The 21,853-nt window shown below is 37.4% G+C and overlaps 1 protein-coding gene across 4 annotated transcripts; it reads left to right on the top strand.

The window, feature by feature from the left end:
- Positions 1-56: 56 nt before the first annotated feature.
- LOC108562582 (histone demethylase UTY) lies at positions 57-21,195 on the top strand. Of its 4 annotated transcripts, XM_017920967.1 has the most exons (15): positions 57-282; positions 345-411; positions 474-630; positions 692-803; positions 14,534-14,709; positions 15,520-15,648; positions 16,049-16,274; positions 16,346-16,669; positions 17,030-17,721; positions 17,906-18,083; positions 18,146-18,581; positions 18,634-18,782; positions 18,856-19,485; positions 19,555-19,681; positions 20,921-21,195. In XM_017920967.1, the coding sequence occupies exons 1-15, from the start codon at positions 197-199 to the stop codon at positions 21,131-21,133; spliced, it is 3,702 nt and encodes a 1,233-aa protein (XP_017776456.1). In that variant the 5' UTR covers positions 57-196; the 3' UTR covers positions 21,134-21,195. The 4 variants fall into 4 exon arrangements, with proteins under 4 accessions (XP_017776456.1, XP_017776458.1, XP_017776460.1 ...); XM_017920969.1 differs by lacking the exons at positions 57-282; positions 345-411; positions 474-630 and having other exon boundaries at positions 700-803; positions 14,534-14,605; XM_017920971.1 differs by lacking the exons at positions 57-282; positions 345-411; positions 474-630; positions 692-803 and adding an exon at positions 9,088-9,307.
- Positions 21,196-21,853: the final 658 nt, after the last annotated feature.

Here is a 21,853-nt window from a genome sequence, read left to right as displayed (position 1 = left end):
ATGGCAGTAAAGTATGGTCCTGATCTGAGTCATCTGTTGGTTATGGTTCGAATTGTTTTAAGCCATAGTTGTGGCAGAGTCGTGCCATGTTAAACACAAAAATTGTGCTTTACAAACTGTCGATCGTAAAATTGTTAATAATAAAAGTGAATTGAGTGTCGGCGTCGCTAAGTGCGATCGCGTGTTGCTCGTCGAAATGAACAAAACCATTGTGAAGAGTGAAGATCCGGATGATATTACCATGACACCACAAGAACTCCACATACTTTCAGAGCTTGACAGGCAAGGGATCTACATAAACAATGCTTAGCAGCAACAAATTGTTTGCTTTTATATACTTCTAGCCGATCCTATGGTCACCTACTACTTAACAATCCCGAGAACGCCAAACGCAAGGGCTTAGTTATAAAGGTAATTTCAATTAGAGCACGCTAACCAAACCCAATCGGATCTTCAAATTTACGTATTTTAAGGCTGTTAAGTACCTGCAACTTATGGTAATTCAGGCCAGGAGGCAACAGAAGGTTCAAATTGATAACGACAATAAAAGCACTAAAAAGATTAGCATAGATCCTAAAACATGGGTGAAACTAGGGCATTTTCATTTACTATTAGAAGAGCACAGGAAAGGTAACCAAACAATATGAAACGGTTTCAATATGCGTTTAATTTATCTCTATTCTAATTCCAGCACTATCCGCTTATCAAATGTTCTACACGGCACAAGCGGAGAATCACTGGATGGATTCCACGTTTTTATACGGCTTGGGTTTAGTTTATTACTTCTTCAATGCTTATCAATGGTGAGTTTTATAGCATGTTTACATTAGTCGAGATATGAACTATCCAAAGTAGATGGTACAAGTGAGGTGGCGCGGCGGCGGATTCTCATGGAACTATTTCCAAACAATGAATCTATGCCGCCATTTTTGTTTAACGATCCTGGACTTTAAAGAAAATACATGAAAATATCATATGCACGTTATACCAATTCGAATCAATTACTAGCGTAATGTTGCCTAGCCTTGCATCCGGACTAAATAAATACTTGCGATCACGTTAATACCATCAATCTGTCAATGTATAGGGGTTGGGCGAAATATTTCTTAAGGGTTTCATCTAAATCAATATATGTTCCTTACATACATCATTCATTTTGTGGTCGATCCCGATCCACTCCTGCGCTTTTTACCTACCTACAAACCATCAATAATAAATTACTTTCTTAATATTAAGTATTAATATTACATTTATATAATTATTTTTAATTATAATTGCGTTTCCCGTAGATGACAAACGGACGACCGCATCCTGTTTTTTTATCGATATAAAACTTTAACTAAAACGTAGGTTAAGAACTATCTATCAAATAAATAAACATAAAATTAATACGAATACGTAAAGGAATTAAGCAAAATCTTGTTGGTATTATGAGAAATGTTTATTCATGTTAATATTCAGACATTTGATAATTGATTTATTATAAAGTAATCAATATTTCGTTAAAGCGCCATGCATTGATTTTTAACTAATGTGGTATTAATGAAGATCCAATTGGTATTGTTATAACTGTTTTGTTTAAAATGTGGAACGTTTATTTGTTTTCTTTGTCCTTTCATGACATTTTTATCTGCTGGGCGATTATTAATTATTATTAATAATAACAATTATTTATTGATCCTTACTCTAAAATTATCCATTCTTTTTAAATGAAACGCTCAACAAGTTTCACATTAACCAACCAAGTTTTATGCATATATTACACCAATAGGCTATCAATTTTAGATAAATTCACAGCCGGTTTTATAACGAATTTCTATCTGTTTTTTCGAATAAAATTAATGTCGCAATTGTTTTATCAATTTTTAATGTATAAAATCCTTATAAAATCGTCTGTTAACCCTTTGATTTTATTATTATAAAGTTACTTATTTATCTGAATAATTATATTAATGTAACATTATATAATTATTAAAAATAAATAATAACAGTACGGTAAAATTAATAATAGATCTTTATGTCTATAAGTAAATGCATGCACTAAAATGCAGGAACGTCCAATACTGTGTGTTCTAGATTCAGTAATAAGGATGTAAGTGTTTATACTGCTCTTAGAAGTCTGTAATATTTTTGTCCGAACGATCTGTATTTCCACGTAATTATGAAATACGATGAGTAAATGTGGGAAGGAAGGACCCAAACATTATTTCTGTTTCGTCATTTTCAAAGCAAATTGTTTTGGATGTTTTTAATAATCGATATAGAAATCGCCGCAAGAAAGCAATGAGAAGGAAATGGTTAATAAGGATGTTGCTTCGTGCATGTTTCTTTTCATTTCAATTCAGTCTTATTATTTTCTTGTTGCACCGTGCGTACACTGTATGCATAATACATAACATTTGTTACGCAATGCCTTGGCTATCTGCCACCTCCTGTTCTACTATTATGATGCTACGAGCTATAAACAGGTTGTACAAAAACGTGTTCAATGTTACAAATGTTGCAATTGGAATAATTCGCATCTAATGTGGTATACTGTTTATTTAGCACCCATTTATTAAATATGCAAAATACTGTTATAATCCGAGCTATTAAAATTGTAAAATGAAACGAAAAAGTTTCAAACAAATACAAGTTTCTTGACCACGGTATGGGTATAGATTAAATGTATGATCAATAAGATATCTCCTGGGTTTGTTATAAATACACCTAATAGGAATAAGGATTGAAATCATTAGAGTTATTATATCCTTCAACATTCGTCATTGTTTGTTTACCGCATCCTTGATTGCCTGGAAAGTACTTGTATAAACAACGCTGATATGGTATGCAATTCAACACTCATGTAATTATGCACTACGAGGAAAATGTGGACGACTGTTATATCGATATTCTTGGAGTTCGTTTTCAGGATAAACTGATGAAGTAACTATAGTTATTACTTGAATATACAATAATTCCGGGCTTTCGTTGGAAGCGGAAGGTGGTGCTCCCCACGAAGGGCTCTCCGAATCAAAACGCAATTCGAAAAATGCCCCCCTTTGAAAAGGGCCGCCCTTTCTAGAATGAATCAGGCAGCTGAAGCAGATGTGCCCTTTTTTACCCCTTTCTCTCATATATATTTTTTTTATTTGCCGCGCCGACCAACTGTTTAAATTTAGGGAGAAAATCGATCGCGTTCTATGTATGGCACGTACATATCAAACACATATATCTATATATATAAATGTCTGTCTACAAAATGTTTCCCATCCCATCGCATCGATTGCATTTGAAAATGTCGATGACCTCGCCGTTGTATTCATTCTATGCAATCGATGATTTTTCTGAGGCAAAGGTCGCCGTTGATAAGGTTTTCCAACCGATGTAATTCGGATCGTCTGGTCCACCGGATAGGATTCGCACTGACAGGTCGTTTACCTGATGATGGTCACTACCTGGCCAATGCACTTCTGCGATATTCAAGGTCGCCTAGACAAGTTCCCAGATTTACACATGAAAGGAATAATAATTTAATACAAAAATAATAATAAAAATAAATAGAGAACACAAAGTAAACAAAGAGTAGCGTTATAAGAAATAATAACAAACATAATGGACGCGAAGAGCTTAGAATATAGCAAACGGCGTCTGTCAATCGAAATGTAAATATTATTATTTTCGATGATCTCAATACATTAATTTAACATAATATACATAAGATAATGAATATACAGCAACTACTGAGTGGTCTAATGTCATGATTATTCTTTTTACAATTTAAATTTTCATCTAGGTCGATAATAAAACTTCCATACTTCTATTAAAACACTACAATTTTGTCTAACAGTAAACTTAATTAATTCATTCCAAACAATATTTTATGTTCAATTAAGCTAATGGAGAAATATTCTACAAATATGAATCATCTAATACAGTAACATAACTGAAAGACAATTTTCTCAGAAACTTTTTTATATTAATTTAATACATTTATATTAAATCTTGGATATGAAAAGAAAACTTGAGAGTATTACTAACAAAAACGATATTTAAGAAGATCCACTTCTAAACTAGTTTTTTTTCCTTCAATAATTATAGTAATATTTCTTCTCGGTATAAAAAAAAACTAAATACTAATAATATACGGCCGAAATCTCTGTTAATTATAGAGGGTCAAAGATAAGTTCCATCCTGAGATTTAATCCAAATTGGCGAATTATAGAAGTCTTCTTAAAAAAAATAATTTAAGTAGATTGTTAATTCCAATAACATACAATTTATATCATACTCTTTCTTGTCTGCGTGAACTGTACTAATTTTATGAACCTTTATGTTCTATTGCTTCGATCGTATCATTTCCTCGAACACTCACATTACCAGGGACATATTAATTGCTTCATATATCGCTCATAGAATCGTATTCAATGTTATTTTCAGCTTTGTTTCCTTCTATATTTAGCAACTGCTTCATTAATTCCATTGTTTACGCTCTTTTTTTTTAAAGAAAAATAATGTATATTCCAATTAAAAAATGCAAATCTGATTACGAAACATGGTTTATTATCTATGGATTCGTTGAGTTTTTTTTTAACTTGCAATGGATTGATACTAAAATTGCAGTGTGTATTATTACAGACACATTATGTACATTACGCTTGTTGAATAGGGTTGAATGATCTAAATCGTTGATAACCTAAAGGTCGTCGTAACGTTCTTAATGTACTATTGCTGTGGGATCAATAAATATTGTTATTACTATAACTGGAAAAATCTGAATAATAGTAATACTATCTTTATTTCAGAAGAGAGAAACATATCTTTGAAATGCAACTTCACATAAGAGAAAAAGCACATATTGACACGTACTCACATACATACACACAACACAAATCAATATAAATTTTAATTAATATTATGTAACTATGATTTCTTTTTCTTTACACGATGATAAGTTGAGCATATTGAGCCAGTCGTGATGTGAAATGTAAGGGTTAATTCACACCAGTATAGTATTTGCATCAGCAATCAGTTCCACTCGCTCGAAATACTATCCTTGCGTAGAATGAATGACCTTGGGTAGCTCACTTATGCTTCTGGTTTAAGTTACTATCCTCGTGTAAAGTGTCCTTTCCTTTATGATTTTTGACACACACAAACATACACACACTCGGCATGCGATAATTGAAGGTTTGAACTCGCGCCTGTGCTGATGCACATACTTCAGACCTTCCCCTATGTAGATGGATGTTAAGTTTAAGATTCAACTGATTAACAAACATGTTTGGTTTGTACGAAAGTATAATTATGATTGAATGGTACAAAGCATTATTTTATACTATCGATTTGTGTGATTGTAATTGAGTAAAATTTATGAGTTTCACCGAATTTATTGCCAGCAATTCGTCGTGTATTATTCATCTTTTCATAGTATAAAATTGGAAAGGTATAGTTCATTGCTAGCAACAAATTCGGTAAAAATTAATAAAATAATCTTATAAAAAAATATGTACAGTACAATTATTATATATTGGTGTTAAATTAGGTGTTAAACATACTTATTTGTACGTATATATATTAATATTTTATTTTGTACATTTGAACATGTTATGCAAGGCATAACATGATGGACCTATGCGACAGAAATATATTTTAATAACTATAAAATATATATACATATAAGGAACGTTATGTTGATGTTATTGTTTGGTTGTACGTTATGAAATGTTATATCAAATATAACATTGGAGCAATTCGGCAGATCTAGGATTTAATTAAAAAAAATATAGAATTGGCAGATTTTGCTGCAATCAATTAATAATTAGTGCATCTAAATGTCTATACTATTGCAATTCATGGTAATTTCGAGTAATACATTTTAAGCTGTTTAATTACATGGATAAACATTATTTTATTTTATGAATGTATTACTGTTTTGTTGTAAATTTTAATGTTGTTATATGGAATATATAACACGATGAACCTACGGGCAGAATACTACCTAATATAAATATTTATAATTCGTTTGGCCGGTTTTGCTGATTCATTATTGATATTATTATTGTTCTACAGGCAATGAGAGCCTTCGAATTCAATAAGGATATACTTACAAAAATTTATATAATGCTTACTAATATTTTTTTTTTATCATTCTTGCTTCCAGCAACAAAACCGGCGAAACTAGTTTATTGCAAATCGTGTATAACAATATATTGTATACTGTTCTAAATGAAAATGCATTTACTCAACTTACACGTTAATAAAATTGCCTCAATGGTTAAGTTTTAAAATCTGTTAAACTTGTAATTGAATAAAAGTTAATTATTGGATTAGACTGGTTTTAGTTACGCTTCGTCATTTTAAAATTTCTCACACTGATATAAAGTTGATTCCATGTGTTATATAATAATATTACTATTACGTAATCAATAATGCTATTAATTATACATAAACTCACATGTATCTTGTTGCAATTCAGATTTGTGGAGTTTATCCTGCTTTAATTATCCTAATCCTGCTTAAATCCTGTTTTCTACCAATATAGAATTAATTATATAATTAATCTGAAATCATACCAAAATAATTGTTACCAATATTTAATTATTCAAACTGATTATACTACAATAAATTAAGGTAAGACAGTAAATAATTTACTAGTGATTATAAATGTATGTTAATTAATAAAAAAAATGAATAATGATGTGCATAAAATGGAATATAAATTTATTTGAATCTGAGGATACGGAAATATATTGGATGAATCATTACCATTGTGAATCACTGTTTATTAGTGGAAGCAATTACATGTGATTTTCAAGTACGCATAATTATGTCGTTCGTTGATTGAAATACTACTAATTTTATATTTGGTTTGAAGAAGACAGGAAATGCTGATTTCATCTTAATCTCAATGCAAACATACTTAGAACGTCCGTCGTTTTCTTGTCCACTTATGGGAATTATCTATAATATCCTGTTCATGAGATGACGTATTCGGAAATATAATTGTAATTATAAAATGGTCTTGAAGATGTATTTTTAAGGATTCATCGTTCACACATTTCCACTTTCTGAAAATTGTTATTTACACTAAATTGATCAATTTTCGAATAATTTTTATTTTTGTTCTTTTTGTCATCGTTATTTTCGTGTATTCAAATATCTTGAAATGTTTCATTCAAATAGATTTGATACTTCATACCAGATGAATTGTTATCGTTTTTCATCTTCTTTGTATAGACGGACAAGTCCGATTCATCTGTTATCCTGACTTGCACAAAGGCTACGTGAATGTTTATTGAGCAGCTTTTAACCTGTAGGACGATAACTTAGGTCCAATAGGAACCTTTAACATCTGTTTCCTGAAGGGACATGCAATTCGTCAATTTCGGTAGCTCAACACGTCTTATATCCAACACAGTTAAAGGTCTGGCCATATCGTTTACGATGTAAATAATGTGCGCGCATTGTGACATCACAAGAGTATTGAACTCTGTTTACGGATAACAAGTATGCACGGCGGCGCGTTGGTGCTGTCTCCTGCTGGTAAGGCTGTCTCGCTCTTCCGCTCTGCCGATCTCTCGATTTTGTGATGTGTACATGCACACTCGTACACATGTATATATATATATATATACAATATATAGATATATACGTATATATATAAAGGTATTACGTCGGGTCTGTAATTACGTCACCGGAGACCCGCGCTATTTCCACGGCCACGCGGGTCGCGCCTTCGGAAAATGCGCCTTCGGATAAGCGTGGCAGATGCACACGGGCGCGAACCGCACTGTTTATAAACAGTTGTTTCATTTCGCCTATCGGATCTGGATTCAGGCCGTGCGTTACCAAAATAGAATGTTTGTGTTTTGCAACATTTACGATCGGTAATAATGGTAGTATTATTGAAGGTACTTCTTTCGTTCAGTATTTATTATGAAACACGAAACTTTTCTAAACAGAAGTACAATTAACATGAACATAATAAGTATTGTTTTACAATAACTTTGACGTTGCAAACTATACTTGATATACAACGCAGTTTGTAGTAATAGAATGAATAGTTTCCAATTGAGCTTATGTATTAAAAATCTGAGAATTATGGCTATGATGATTATAAAGAGTAGAACAGTATGAGCTCTACTTGATCAATATTTGAAATAGCATATCTCAATGAGAGATACCTGGTAAGAAAGCGCAGGTATACAAGAATACCGCGGGTTTCTCAGTATAGGGGTGCTATTATGCTAGGACGAGGTGGAGGAAGAGGAGAAGGAACGATTCGATGCGACGATCCTCGCCCTCGGTCCCCGCGCTCGCACAATACGTCTGCAGCGAGGCGAAAGGAAAAAGGGTACCATGTAATTATGGTACCTACTACAATTTCAGAGAACCCTGTCGATCCGTTGTCGTTCCAATACTCGAGGCGTTGGTAACCGACCCGGTTATTCTCGACCGGACGACGGTTCCTCCTAATGCTGATGGCACCAGAGGACGAAGGGGTCTTCGTCTCCGTTAAGGTATCTAGGTATCCGCAACACGTGCGCCTGACGTCGGTTGCGTAACGCCCGTGCAAGTGCAGTCGAACAAAGGACGTTGGCTGCGCGCGGACCGGATCGTATCCGACGAGCCCCCGCTTAGGCCTGCGCCCTCGTCCGCTCCGAATCGGTCCGACTACTCCGAGTACTTCTATTCCGTCGAGCGGTGGAAAACTGGCCTTTAAACGTAGGGCATTTTCAGACGGTAGTCGCTTCCATAGGAGGGCCCCTCGCCTCTCACCTCATCCTACGATGAACCAGCTCAGCTCGGCCCAACCGCACTCTGTGTATTTTAGGGGACCCTCGTTCCAGTAGGTACCGAGGTGCGTCGGAGAGCGGGTTGCGGAGTGTGGCTTGCAGACGGCCTTTTTGTTTATTTATTTATTTATTTCATTCAGTGCGTGATAATACCACCTCGAAGTGCTCTCTACTACTCTTTTACTCTCTCTCTACACACCTATACCTATCTATACATATATACAATATATATTTGCTTCTATATTTCCATATATTCAAATATATATATATATATCTTCCTCAATATAAATACATACATATTTATAAACGTGTGTATGGACATACACATGCACACATACCTCACCTATCTGTCTCAAATCAACTCGATTGTGTTCAAAACGTATATGTGATCTCTCCTGCCATCGACATCATCATCATCTTCATCATCAGCAACATCTTCGGCACCATCCATGTCTGTCTCTCGGAAGTCCGTTCGCCGAGAACCGTACTGGACCATCGTGGACAGCGGTCCCGTTGAATGACAACCGATGGTAAGTGCGATTTTCAGACTTCCGGTCAGACGCCGCCGGATGTTCAGGTTGTTGTTTTCGCTGTTTCCTACTCCCTTCTCTTTCCCTTCGCTTCCTTCCTCTTCGGAACATCCGCCATGTTGCCTGTGACATATCTCACGTCACCCCTCGCGACCTCACGACGATGCAAATGCCCGTGTTGATAAATCACATTACATGCACCCATGTATTGCCAGGGACGACACGGCTAATCAACAACATCATCATCATCAACCTCCACCTCCTGGGGTCGCGTTGCGTAACCGCGCTTCCGGTTCGCTCAAGGTATAACAATAACAACAACCAAAAGCGCAAATTGCATGCCACGCGAATTATCCCAACTGCATGTGTGTGCAATTTACTTCTATATTTCCGACTCCTTTATTACTTTTGTGCAAATATATGTATATGCACATATATCAATTTTTATCGTAAACGCTCACTGAGCGAGATACACACATTCATATGTGTAAACGCAGTGCACAGAAACATATAATGTTATATAAATGCAGAAAGAAAGAAAATACAATCCTAAATCGATACAATATATATATTTATATATATATATATATCCACGTTTTATAATGGAACGAGTCTGGGTTATTCACCTACTAGATCCACGTTCCGCATGATGCGAGTTAATAAATGACGAGGAGAGAAAGAGTGAGAGAACTGTGAAGAGGAAGAACGGCAGCCCTCTGTTACGCACAGAATCGCACGTAGACTCGGCCCACCCTAATCTATACGTCCCTATTCCGTTGCACCCTTCGCGCGCGCTTCTGGGGGCTTCCCCTAAATAACGTGCGGCTGCAAATGCACCGCTGAGAACCTTTGCAACATTAACGTCGGGCAATCAAATCATCTGATTTGGATAATTAATTACTCCTTAAGTATGAGATTCCAATCAATCCGACTAATGTCGAAACAATAAGCTCATTTCAAATCAACTTACACTCTCAAATGTTTATATAATTTATAAATTTTGTAATTCTCTATACTTTTACCGAAGCTGTACATACATATTATCTGTCAATGTACTTACTTTGTATACAAACTCTATACAATTGTTTATATAATTTTAAAGAAATTCTTACTGGCTTTGTATACAACCTTAAATATTACAAAGACGTAATTGAAAATGTTTAACAATAAATCAATTGAATGTATTTATTGTGTGTACATAAATAGTATGCAATTGTTTACATAATTTCGAAATTTTTCTTATTTGATTTCACAAATATTCATACAAAGTAATTCTTCAAATTCACTTTAAATTTACAGATACAATTTCTTGAATTTTGTAGAAACAAATGAACTTTTCAATTGAAATTTTTTTGATTAATATATAATATACATTATAATATTGTTAGTGAGTTATAATAGAAACACTCAGGATTATTGGAGAATTCTTGCAAGTGCGCTGTAACGGAACATCGAAGTAAGATGTATTAATGATGAATGGATGATACGCAGTGAAAGGGAAGAAGTATATGCACAAGGACGGAAGAGGACACCGACGATAGATGCAAGACTCAAGTTATATTTATTGTCCAAATGTTCATCTAAATAAGAATTGTATTTACAACTATGTATATAATTAATGATTTATAGTTTTCCCAAAGCGTATATATAATATGTTTGACACCTCAACATCGATAATTACGTAAATAATTGATATAATTATTCAGGTGTAATAATGACTTTACATTATTACGATATGATAATATATGCATTTGTCACGCCTACGTTCATTACTTCATTTGTTTGAATATAAAAATAAATTTTAAAAGATGCTTGTAAAACCATAAATATTTCACTTAATAGTTAGCACCGGTGTGTGTCTTAATTGTACACCGAATTGTTGGCAATTTTATTGATGAATATCGACGTTGATCAACTGATTCATATTCAAAATAATAAATTTAAATTACAACTCTGCGTTGTATATATGAATTGCAGCCAGAAAATGCAAATAATTGAAGACTAGTTTCATTTTGATATGAATGAAGCAGGAAGAGTTCAATCTGCGTGGCCTTTTATCTATTATAGCACACGAATAAATGTTTAGTTGTTGTTAAATTGAAGGAGAATTGGGGTTAATTTTTTGATTCGACTAATGAAATTATTAGATGGAAACTCCAAAGAACGAATTACAAAAATTGATCTCCAAGGTTCTATGCTCAATAATTTCCTAATTAGTTTAAATTGATTCATTTTCCCTCATGTTTTTCTATTTCATTATCAGAATTTTCTTACTTTGTCAAATATAAATAATTTTTTTACATGAATGTTTTCCTATAACAAAAACTAAATTACTTTTTCTCACAAATAAAACATTTTATATTGCTACACTTTAGATTGAATTTAACTTTGTTAGCATTGATCGTTGCAATGGATTTGCTAGTAGTAATAGCAATTGTGCTAGTCACCAACCTTGGGGGAGATCCGATAGAACGAAAACAAACTCCCATTTGAGTATTTTTGTCTCGCACCAGCGGACTTCCGCACACGCGAAAGGATCGAGATGTGAATGGGTAAAAAAGGACTTTGAAATTCAATTCAACCTGGAGCGTAGCGAGAAAGAAAGAGGCTACAAACAGAACATCGACATGAGTAGCATGCGGGAATTGGAGAAGGATAACAAACAAGGAAGTCATACGTAACCCAAACGTACCAAGCTCACACAGGAACTTGATACTTGATTATCAAGCGGTACAGGCTCTGAATCATCGCGCGCCTTAACTTATCCGACGTATAAATATTACATATTTGTTTTCGTTGCCTTTCGACGTGGATAATATTTACATGGTCCTTGTAACAAATAGCAATTTGTGTTACAAGGCTCTCCCTCTCTCTCTCTCTCTCTCTCTTTCACTCCAATAACTCCATCACCGAATCCGAGCAGGAAAATTCGCCGGGACTTCGAAACCGTTACCGCATTGAGCGCAACGCTCATCGGGCATTCCATTCGATTACGCAACGCGATTTATAAATATCGATTGCAATTGTTGTGCATTGCCGAACTGAGCGATACCAGCGCTTGGGTTTCTTCTTTGTCATTTCATCGATGATGCCGTTTTGTTTGCTTTCGTTTCTTCTTGTATTTCCATTTCGCTTCCTCAACTTGATGAATGATTTTATGGATTCGTCGTACGGTGCTGGGCATGAATGGGGAATTATAATTGATCGGAACGTGATTTATGTTATTGCACGCGTTGCGTAACGGAGCGATGCGAGGGTGAGCTACTATTCTGCTTCTTATTGGGGGTTCTTTGTGCATGTGCCTTTTAGAATTATGATGATCTGTAATCATCGCGAATACTAAAACTAAATTTATGGCGTAATGCTGAACTGGAATTCGCGATGGGGAAAGCATGCAGAAGTCGTACACGAGGTGCTGGGTGGTCAAAGTGTGACCTGGTTCGAATAGATATTTGATGCCATTTGTATTTTCTTCACCTATTGTAGTTCTACCTAAAATTTGCAAAATTTCGATACCATCGTTGAGGCAGGTCATGTGGCTTTCTCGTCTCATTGGTACAGTTCGCACCGGTGGCCCGGGCTGTGTTCGGCTTATTGGCCGTCTATAACCTTGAAAATCACGTCAATGACCGCATGTTCTACCTGTCCAGCCGTGTATATATATATTATATATATTTACTTGTTCAGCCATACGAACCCAAGCATTTTTCTTTCTATCTTTGTATATATATATATATATATGTATACATGTAAACTCTTTGTTTAGTCTGCATTGGGGAGTTTCAGGCGATCTGGAAGATGCTCCATTTCGCAGGCACACATTTTCAGTTCTCCCATTGTCCGTGAAGACATTAACCTGCTTGCAGCTGTCTTGCCAGCTGGTCGTCCATCTGCTTCCGTACAAGATGATCCTTATCATCGAAAACCTGAACTAAAACCAACATGCATTTACATTCACTCCTAATGCAGAGCCCTCATCGTAGTAGATATCACGTACCTAACCTATTCAACCCTACCTAGATGTAGCATTGGTAGTCCGACGGTCGCATCCTCCCCAGCCGAAGTGATCCGATCGATAGGTGACTACTCCAGGACTCATCTATTTTTCATTAAAGCAAATGCCAGTTTCACACACGTCGGCGGCCAGAATCAATCATCCGCGAATTACTGGGCCATTGAATATTTATGCCCTTCGGGTCGTCGAATTGCGCGCGACCGCACGCGACCTGGACGGGTCAGGTCATTTGCCTCGTGCGCAATCGAGTCGAGCTGGGAAAGGGGGGAAAATCTGTCGGTGTGAAATGCAATTAGGGTAATTCCGGGGCCGCTTCCTGTCGCGTTTATGTAAAAATAAGTGGTCGCATTTTGCACCTCAGATGCAAGGCGAGATACGAAGGGCCGTGGTTTCGCGGTATGCATGCGTGCGCGTTCGTCAAGAACTAAATATGTAAAACGAGCAAGAATGGTAAAAAAAAACATACACACACACACATAAAAAGGACGAAATAACGCAAACATAAGGACAGGAGGTAAAAGAAATGCATGCACGTTCGCTGCACCTGTTGTGACCTAATTGTGACCCTTTTTCGTGTCACATGCATTACTTCTTTTCCTAGAAGCGGCTGTACGCGGGAAAATCATGTTCTTTTCTACTTATTTTCCGTCATCGTCGTTGTCGCTTTGTTGTTGCAATGCATCTTGCTTTATTTATATGTGGGTATAAATATATACTCTTGCAGTGAAATACTCTCTGGTCTTTGTTCGTTCTGGCTTCGCTCTCTCTTTTTCCGCCGCGCTCCGCTGCATTTCTAGCTGTAAGTTACTTAAAATACTTTTTAAGTCACTGAACTGTTGCCTTACCACGGACAAAAATAGGCTCGTCGAGGATCCGCCTCAGCTCCCCAATGGGATACTCACCCCATTACGCAATTAGACGGCGCTAATTGCTCGCATCCGGCGCCCTTTGGATAACCGAAAGGACATTTTCCGGATTTTCCTCGGTTGCATAATTAAACTTGACCTTCGTACCGCATATGTCGTGCTCTTTTATATATATATATCTCTCCTTCTCTCTCAAACCAAAACACACATGTGGACAACCAAAGTACCTGCGGTTTATTCTAATTAATTAACTGTACAGTGAAACGAAACAATGGCCTCAAAAAAAAAAGAAAACCAACTAAACTGAATCATCGGTATAAATCACGTATTCCCCCTTTGTTGCAGGTCAGTCAAAGTTTTCCAGCAGCTGCTGTACGTCGCTCCGGGATTCCAAAGGGCCAACGAAGTGCACCTTAGGTTAGGGTTGATGTTTAAAGTGACGCAAGATTATGAATCAGCTTTGAAACATTTGCAACTGGCCTTAGTTGATAATAGTCCTTGCACCACACATAAAAATAAGAGTAAGTTTATGTTGTTATTTTTGCGCGGGTCGTTCTTGTCGCCGCTCCAGCGATAGCGGAAAGCAAAAGAAAGCTAATTGTAAACAGAAAAAAGGAAGCATCGAAATAGTGCATGATAGGTGGTAAAAACAAACAAACTGATAAAGAAACGAATGTGAAGAATGGAAACGCTGAGATGTGAATGTGGAACGAGTGACATCGCAGGAAATTAGTGCAGTTTGATCGTGGATTACGTGAGTACTTATTGTAATTAACGATTTGAGGATTACGTTTATATAACGTGAGAAATGCGATGCATAGGTTTTCGGGTAGCTCTCTGCTTGCACGTGGTGCATGCCATGAGTATTTTTAGATCACGTTTAAGGTCTAATGTTTTCATAGTCGAACTCGAGGTTGTTGTATTTATGTAGAAATGTGCAGCGCGGAGTTAATCGAAATATAAAAATACGAGAGAAGCCTTGTAGGAAGAATCGATGGGCAAATCGCGTTTATTGTAAGACCCTGGTATTCTGAGGTTCGGGGAGCATCGATGCTGCTGATGTCGACGATGTGGAGGAGGTGGGTTCTGGAGTATCGCGCAATTTCCTCTCCGCCGAACTGACCTATCGTAAAAGCGAATGGTGAAAAAGCGGCGTTAGCCTTGGCACGATTTCCTGTATGGTACTTGAAATAGCGTTTCTCTCGGCGTTTCCACGACTCTTTGCTTCCAACTCTATTTTGCTTTTCGCTCGCCAGGGGTGGTTTAAACTTACCGCTCGAAACTGACGATGAAAAAAAAAATACCAACAATGTGTCTCTTCTCTTTTGCAGTTAAGTTTCACATAGCTCACCTATACGAAGTGCAAGGAAAAGTGAAGTTAGCTAAGGAGAAGTATGAGCTATTGCTACGCGAAAAGGAAATAAGCAACCCATTGCGCGCCGAGATTTACAGACAGCTAGGTTTGTCTGCTTTATTATATTTAAAAGGAAAACCCTCTCGCCACTCTCGGGGAGGCGGCAAAATAAAACGATTTTAATGCTATTTCCATAACGGTTCTATTATTAAAATCGATTTCTTTTACGCCACCGGATGTCCGTAGTTTAGTTACGTTTCGTGCGATTCACGCGGGTTCCTCGGGGCTCGGTTTTTGGCTTTAAAAAAAATCCCGCTCCGCAATACACACACTGTTGCTCTCACAAACACACTGGCCTATGGGCGGCTTTTTTTTTCCTGCATGGAACGAGTGTTACGTCTGCAGTATTGCAGTATATTGGACATAGGCATAGCGTTAGTAGGAATCGGAGGGCAGAGGTAGAGGGAGTGAGAGATGGATAGAAATAAGTGCGTTTTTCCTTACAGGATGGCTGTATCACTGTTATGATATATTAGGCGAGAAGCAGCAGCGCATTCATTCGGCCATAAACTGCCTTCAACAAGCGATTACTGCCGAGTCGTGTTCAGGGCAAACCCTATATTTGCTGGGACGCTGTTACGCTAGCGTAGGGAAGGTACATGACGCGTTTATAGCATATAGAAAGTCAGTTGAAAAGTCCGAAGGGAACGCGGACACGTGGTGCTCCATTGGGTAACTACCAGCAGATCTCTCGAGAGCCGGGCATCGCCCGTCCAGACCCATTCTAATCGTTGTTCTTGTAGAGTACTTTACCAGCAGCAGAGCCAGCCTATGGACGCATTACAAGCGTACATATGTGCAGTACAATTAGATAAGTGCCATTCGGCCGCTTGGGCAAATTTGGGAATTTTGTACGAAAGCTGCGGCCAGGCTCGGGATGCTTACGCCTGTTATTTGAATTCGAATCGCGGCGTTGGTAATCGCGGAACCGTCGAGGACAATAGCATCCATCCGAAATCGCCACGAACTCCACTACCTCCCGTAGGAATGAACCCGAACCTCACCCAGAGGATCAATTTTCTCCAAACTCATCTCTCAAACGGACCAATGCCGAGCATCACCAACCCGTAAGTCAACAACAAATAGAGAACTAGTATGGATACAGGAAAACAGATACAACAACAAAAAAAACACATACACACACATAGATGAATACACTCACACATAAGTCCCTTTAATCGTTTAAATAACGGTACAGAAAAGCGCACTTGCACATCATATATAAATAAATAAAAATGTAAGAAGTGTACATACGTACAAGTGTGCCAGACTGAAATAAAATACGGATTTCGATATAATGAGATCAAATAGCAGCGAGCTGAAGGAAAGCTTCCTGCTCGGCGAGACTGTTTTAATTAATTCCTCATCTCGTAATCATTGATCGCGTCCAATTAACACGTCTAATCTGTTCCTCTTCTCTCCAAAAGGCGAAGGCAATTATTGTCGATAGAAGAAGCGTGGAACCTCCCTATATCCGCAGAAATGTCTTCGCGTCAGCAGCAGCAGAGCGGCGCCAACCAGCAAAACCGATCCGGCGCCCAGTCCTTCCAGAAAGCCTATAACCAAACGACACCTCAGGGACCGCCGCCGCCTTATCCATCGCCGGGTGGTCCCAATAAGCGATTTAAGACCGAAACCACAGAGGCGAATAAATCACCTGTTCCGCAGACTCCATCCTTTTATCTGAGCCAGCAGCAGCAGCAACTCCTACATTTTCTGCAGCAACAAAATCCGAATGCACTCAGTCAGCCTCAGCAGAATATGCTGCAGCAACTGCAGCAGCAATACAGACACATGCAACAGCATCAACAGCTTAATCGCAACCGGCCACCGGGGCCGCCCGTGGCTGCATCCAACACATCGTCACGTCCCAGTCAGATAGTCCCATACAATGGAACTAGCTTTAATAATAATCAATCAACAAATGGCACCTCGGCGAACCCACCGAAGCTGTTGCAACCAGCCATCAACGTAGGACCAGCCATGTCCAACGAACTCGACGTGAGTGAGGAAGATTTACAGAATATTCTATCACAAAAGGACATTGCTACCACGTTGGCTGAAAAACTGCTGAAACACTTTGGCTCAGAAATCGACATCAAAGACGAAACACCAATAGGTAAGCAAAGTAAATACATTACACTAGGTCTGTACTTTTAAAACTTCCAACATCTTCCAAACAGTACACTTTAAATTATTTTTTATTTTGATCAAATATTGATAAAAGGAAAATTTTGGAATTGAACTGTACTAAAATATTTAAAAAACAAAACAAATATAAACAACAATCATGTTCACACCAGAAGCTACGCCGAAAGTCGAGGACACCAAAGAGAAAAAACTAAAATCGCCTACTCAAGAAATATTGACGGTCAAGAACGAGCTGCCATGGGAGATGGAACCGTTAAATGCGTCTCGGAAATGCTCCGAGGCGGAATTCAAGATCAACATGAGTGCTAAAACCATCCTCGATATGTGCAAGTGAGTGTCCGAAATGGCGCAAGTCTCACGCCTGATTCGATTTAATTATACCGCGTTTCCAGGGGCGAGGGCATCAAAGGGGAAATCAGTAATTCTCTGATATCTGACAACGCGCCGCCGCCGGCACCGTTGGATCCGCCGACGACCATATTGAATCATCAGCAATTAATCCCACCGACGCCGTCTGTTTACCTGGACAACAAGAAACATGCGTTTAGTCCCCAGTTGCAGGAATTCTGTCTGAAGCATCCAATCGCCGTCGTCAGGGGATTAGCGTCTGCCCTTAAATTAGACCTAGGTCTGTTCTCTACGAAAACACTGGTGGAAGCGAATCCCGATCACAGCGTCGAAGTGCGCACACAGTACCAACAGCCGTCGGACGAGAATTGGGATCCACAGTCGGGTCGTAAAGTTTGGTCGTGTATATCGCATCGATCGCACACTACAATTGCCCGCTATGCCCAATATCAAGCATCCAGTTTCAAAGATAGCCTGAAGGTAATGGAACTTTAAATTTCATCATTTTCTTGTTTCACATTGTGTATTGCAGGAGGAGCGCGATAAAACATCGGGCCCCAGCTACAGTTTATCGGACTCGGATTCTAAGGATTCCAGCGGTTTCGTGAGACGAAAGAAAGGAAATATCCCGGCGCCGCCATCGAACAATGCGAAAAACGTAAACTCGCCGAAAACGTTAAAGTATATCTTTTGCTAATTTCCTTCGAATGGAACATTAATAAATAACCTGCGTTTATTTTCTTCTGCTGTTCAGATTCGGGACAAACGTGGATCTCTCCGACGAAAGGAAATGGCGACCACAACTACAGGAGTTGATGAAGCTGCCAGCGTTCGCCAGGGTTGTTTCAGCTGGAAATATGCTTTCACATGTAGGCCATGTAATTCTTGGCATGAATACCGTCCAACTCTACATGAAAGTGCCTGGTAGTCGAACACCCGGGCATCAGGAGAACAACAACTTCTGTTCGATCAATATCAACATTGGTCCTGGGGACTGCGAGTGGTTTGCGGTGCCAGACGCATATTGGGGTGCGATCTGCGCACTCTGCGAGAAGAACCAGATCAATTACCTGCACGGTTCATGGTGGCCAGTATTGGACGATCTCTATAAGAACAACATACCCGTCTACCGGTTCATGCAGAGGCCCGGCGACCTCGTCTGGGTCAACGCTGGATGCGTCCACTGGGTACAAGCCGTGGGCTGGTGTAACAACATCGCTTGGAACGTAGGCCCTCTCACCGCCCGCCAATACCAACTGGCCATCGAACGTTATGAGTGGAATAAGCTGCAGAGTTACAAATCTATAGTGCCCATGTTACATTTATCGTGGAATTTGGCTAGGAATATTAAGGTTTCGGATCCAAAACTTTTTGCATCTATAAAGTAAGTTCATATATACACCCAACCTCTGCTTCAATGCAGCAGCTTTCATTTATTACTCCTTATTTCCAGAAACTGCCTGATGCGGACATTGAGACAGTGTTCTATGATCTTGGAATTCGTGAGGCATAAGTTGGTGGATGTGAAATTCCACGGCCGCGGCAAGAACGAGGCGTCGCATTACTGTGGGCAGTGCGAGGTAATTATCCTTCTAGTTTCACCACCATTTTCATTCAAACTAGACTATACCCATTTGTTATACAACTTTATATTCGACTTAATACACAATCAATTAAAATAAACGACGCTCGCTGCAATTGAAATACGTGCATGCAGATATAGTGCAATTACGTAACGCTCGGTGTAGTTTAGATGGATTTTCCATCCTGGGGATTCTGACTATTTCAATAATAATAATAATAATAAAAACGCAGTGAACTTTGATATTTGAAAATAAAACATATTTTAATTTTACATGAGAATTAGCGTCAGAGATTAACTTCTCTTCGACCCGCGTTGATAATCAGCGCCATTTTACGTTCTAGTTGGCAGAATGCACGTTTATTTCCTCTATGCATCTTAAAACCAGCATATCATTCTTAGAGGAAACATTCATTATATGGGAATATTTACCATTTCCGACTAAACCATAAACAGACACGTTGATATGAATTATGCATGATTTTCTGGTTAATTAAAAGCGAAGTCGTATGAAATTCAAAATTAAATAAACTTCCACGGAATGTTATAATCTTTTTCTTTGCTTCTTTGCACATAAAATAAAAATGTCATGACACTTCGTGGAACTTTCATTGCATTGTGTTTTTTTTTCTGGGCGATAAAAGTGTTATAGCCAAGACCGTGCTTTTTATTGAAGTAAATTGAAGTTTTACTCAACATGTAGGTGATATATGTACAATCATAAAGCTTCTTCGTAAATTCATTTTATCGCTATATCGTTACAGAAAACTTTACTTCCTTATTATCAATAATTTAAACGAAATTATTTAATATTCTCATCTACAGTATTAAATTCTAGATTAAATCACAGATCATAAAGTGAACATTTTTAGAAAATTTATGACGTTCAAAATATAAATTATAATAAAAAAATAATCTTTAAACGAATATATTTTAATAGTTATCATAATTGAGTTTCTAGTTTAATTATCAGGAAATCGTTTAGAAATTGAAAGTAAACATTGATGTTTTCCTCGTCAAGTAATGGACTACATCGGTTTCGAGTAAAGAGAGACATGCTGAACGATCTGAAATGCGTATTGGAAACCTATAACACTTATGTGCTATTGTAATTAGGTAAAATTTCACACCGAAGGCCACAACGTGAAATTGATGTAACTTTCTACACCCATTAGGAAATGAGTACTGTCTGTTTTACTAATACCACCTGTACTATTTGTTTCTTTCGTTTTTGCAGATCGAGGTGTTTAACATTCTGTTCATAAGGGAGCAAGAGAAGAGACACGTCGTGCACTGCATGGAATGCGCCAAGAAACAGTCACCGAATCTAGATGGGTTTGTATGCCTGGAGGAATACAGCATGAGTGAACTGATGGACGTCTATGACAATTTCATCCTACATCCAGTCGTAAGTGCAAATCCGGAAATGTACCACCGTCTACCTTCGTAAATCTATTTTTACACGATTCAAAATTTTTAAGTAAAACGAAATTAACGAAAAAAAGATAAATAAATACTTTAAATAGATATAAAAGGAACACATGTAATATTTTAAGTAACTAAGAGAAAAATTAAGAAACATGACTAAGAAGAAGAAGAAAAATAATTTAAAAAATAAGAAGAGAGAAATGATAACACTGCCACTTGTAACTGATGTACAACTAATGTAAATGGTTTGCTTTCTTATGTATATGCGTTTATAAATGTTCAAGTATACGTAGATACACGTCAGTGAGATGATGATACTAGCTTGTATTTATGTATACCTGGTATACATGTACGACAAATATTTTTCAGTGATATATAATCTAAGTGTAGATAAAAGGAAACAAGATGTTTAAGATGAAAGCGAGGCAACGGTATATTTTGTTTTCTCTCCATTTCGTGTTTTTGTATATATTTATTATATAATTAAGGATAGTACGAGGACGATTCGGGAGAAGTTATTGGAACGTCAATATAATGTAGATCAGAAAGGATTTCAAGCACCCTAAAGAAAGTGATCTCATAGAAATAATAATTTAGCACATTATATCTTGTACATAAATCAACAGAAAATTCAATGGAATGCATCAATCAATTAAAATATATATATATAAAAATATTTATGTATATATAAATATACGTATTATTACAAACATGTAATAATGAATATATTTATAAATATATC

The sequence above is a fragment of the Nicrophorus vespilloides genome, unplaced genomic scaffold (assembly GCF_001412225.1).
Source record: "Nicrophorus vespilloides isolate i.1.1-1 unplaced genomic scaffold, Nicve_v1.0, whole genome shotgun sequence".
Lineage (NCBI taxonomy): Eukaryota > Metazoa > Arthropoda > Insecta > Coleoptera > Silphidae > Nicrophorus > Nicrophorus vespilloides.
This window is presented reverse-complemented; position numbering and strand designations above follow the sequence as displayed.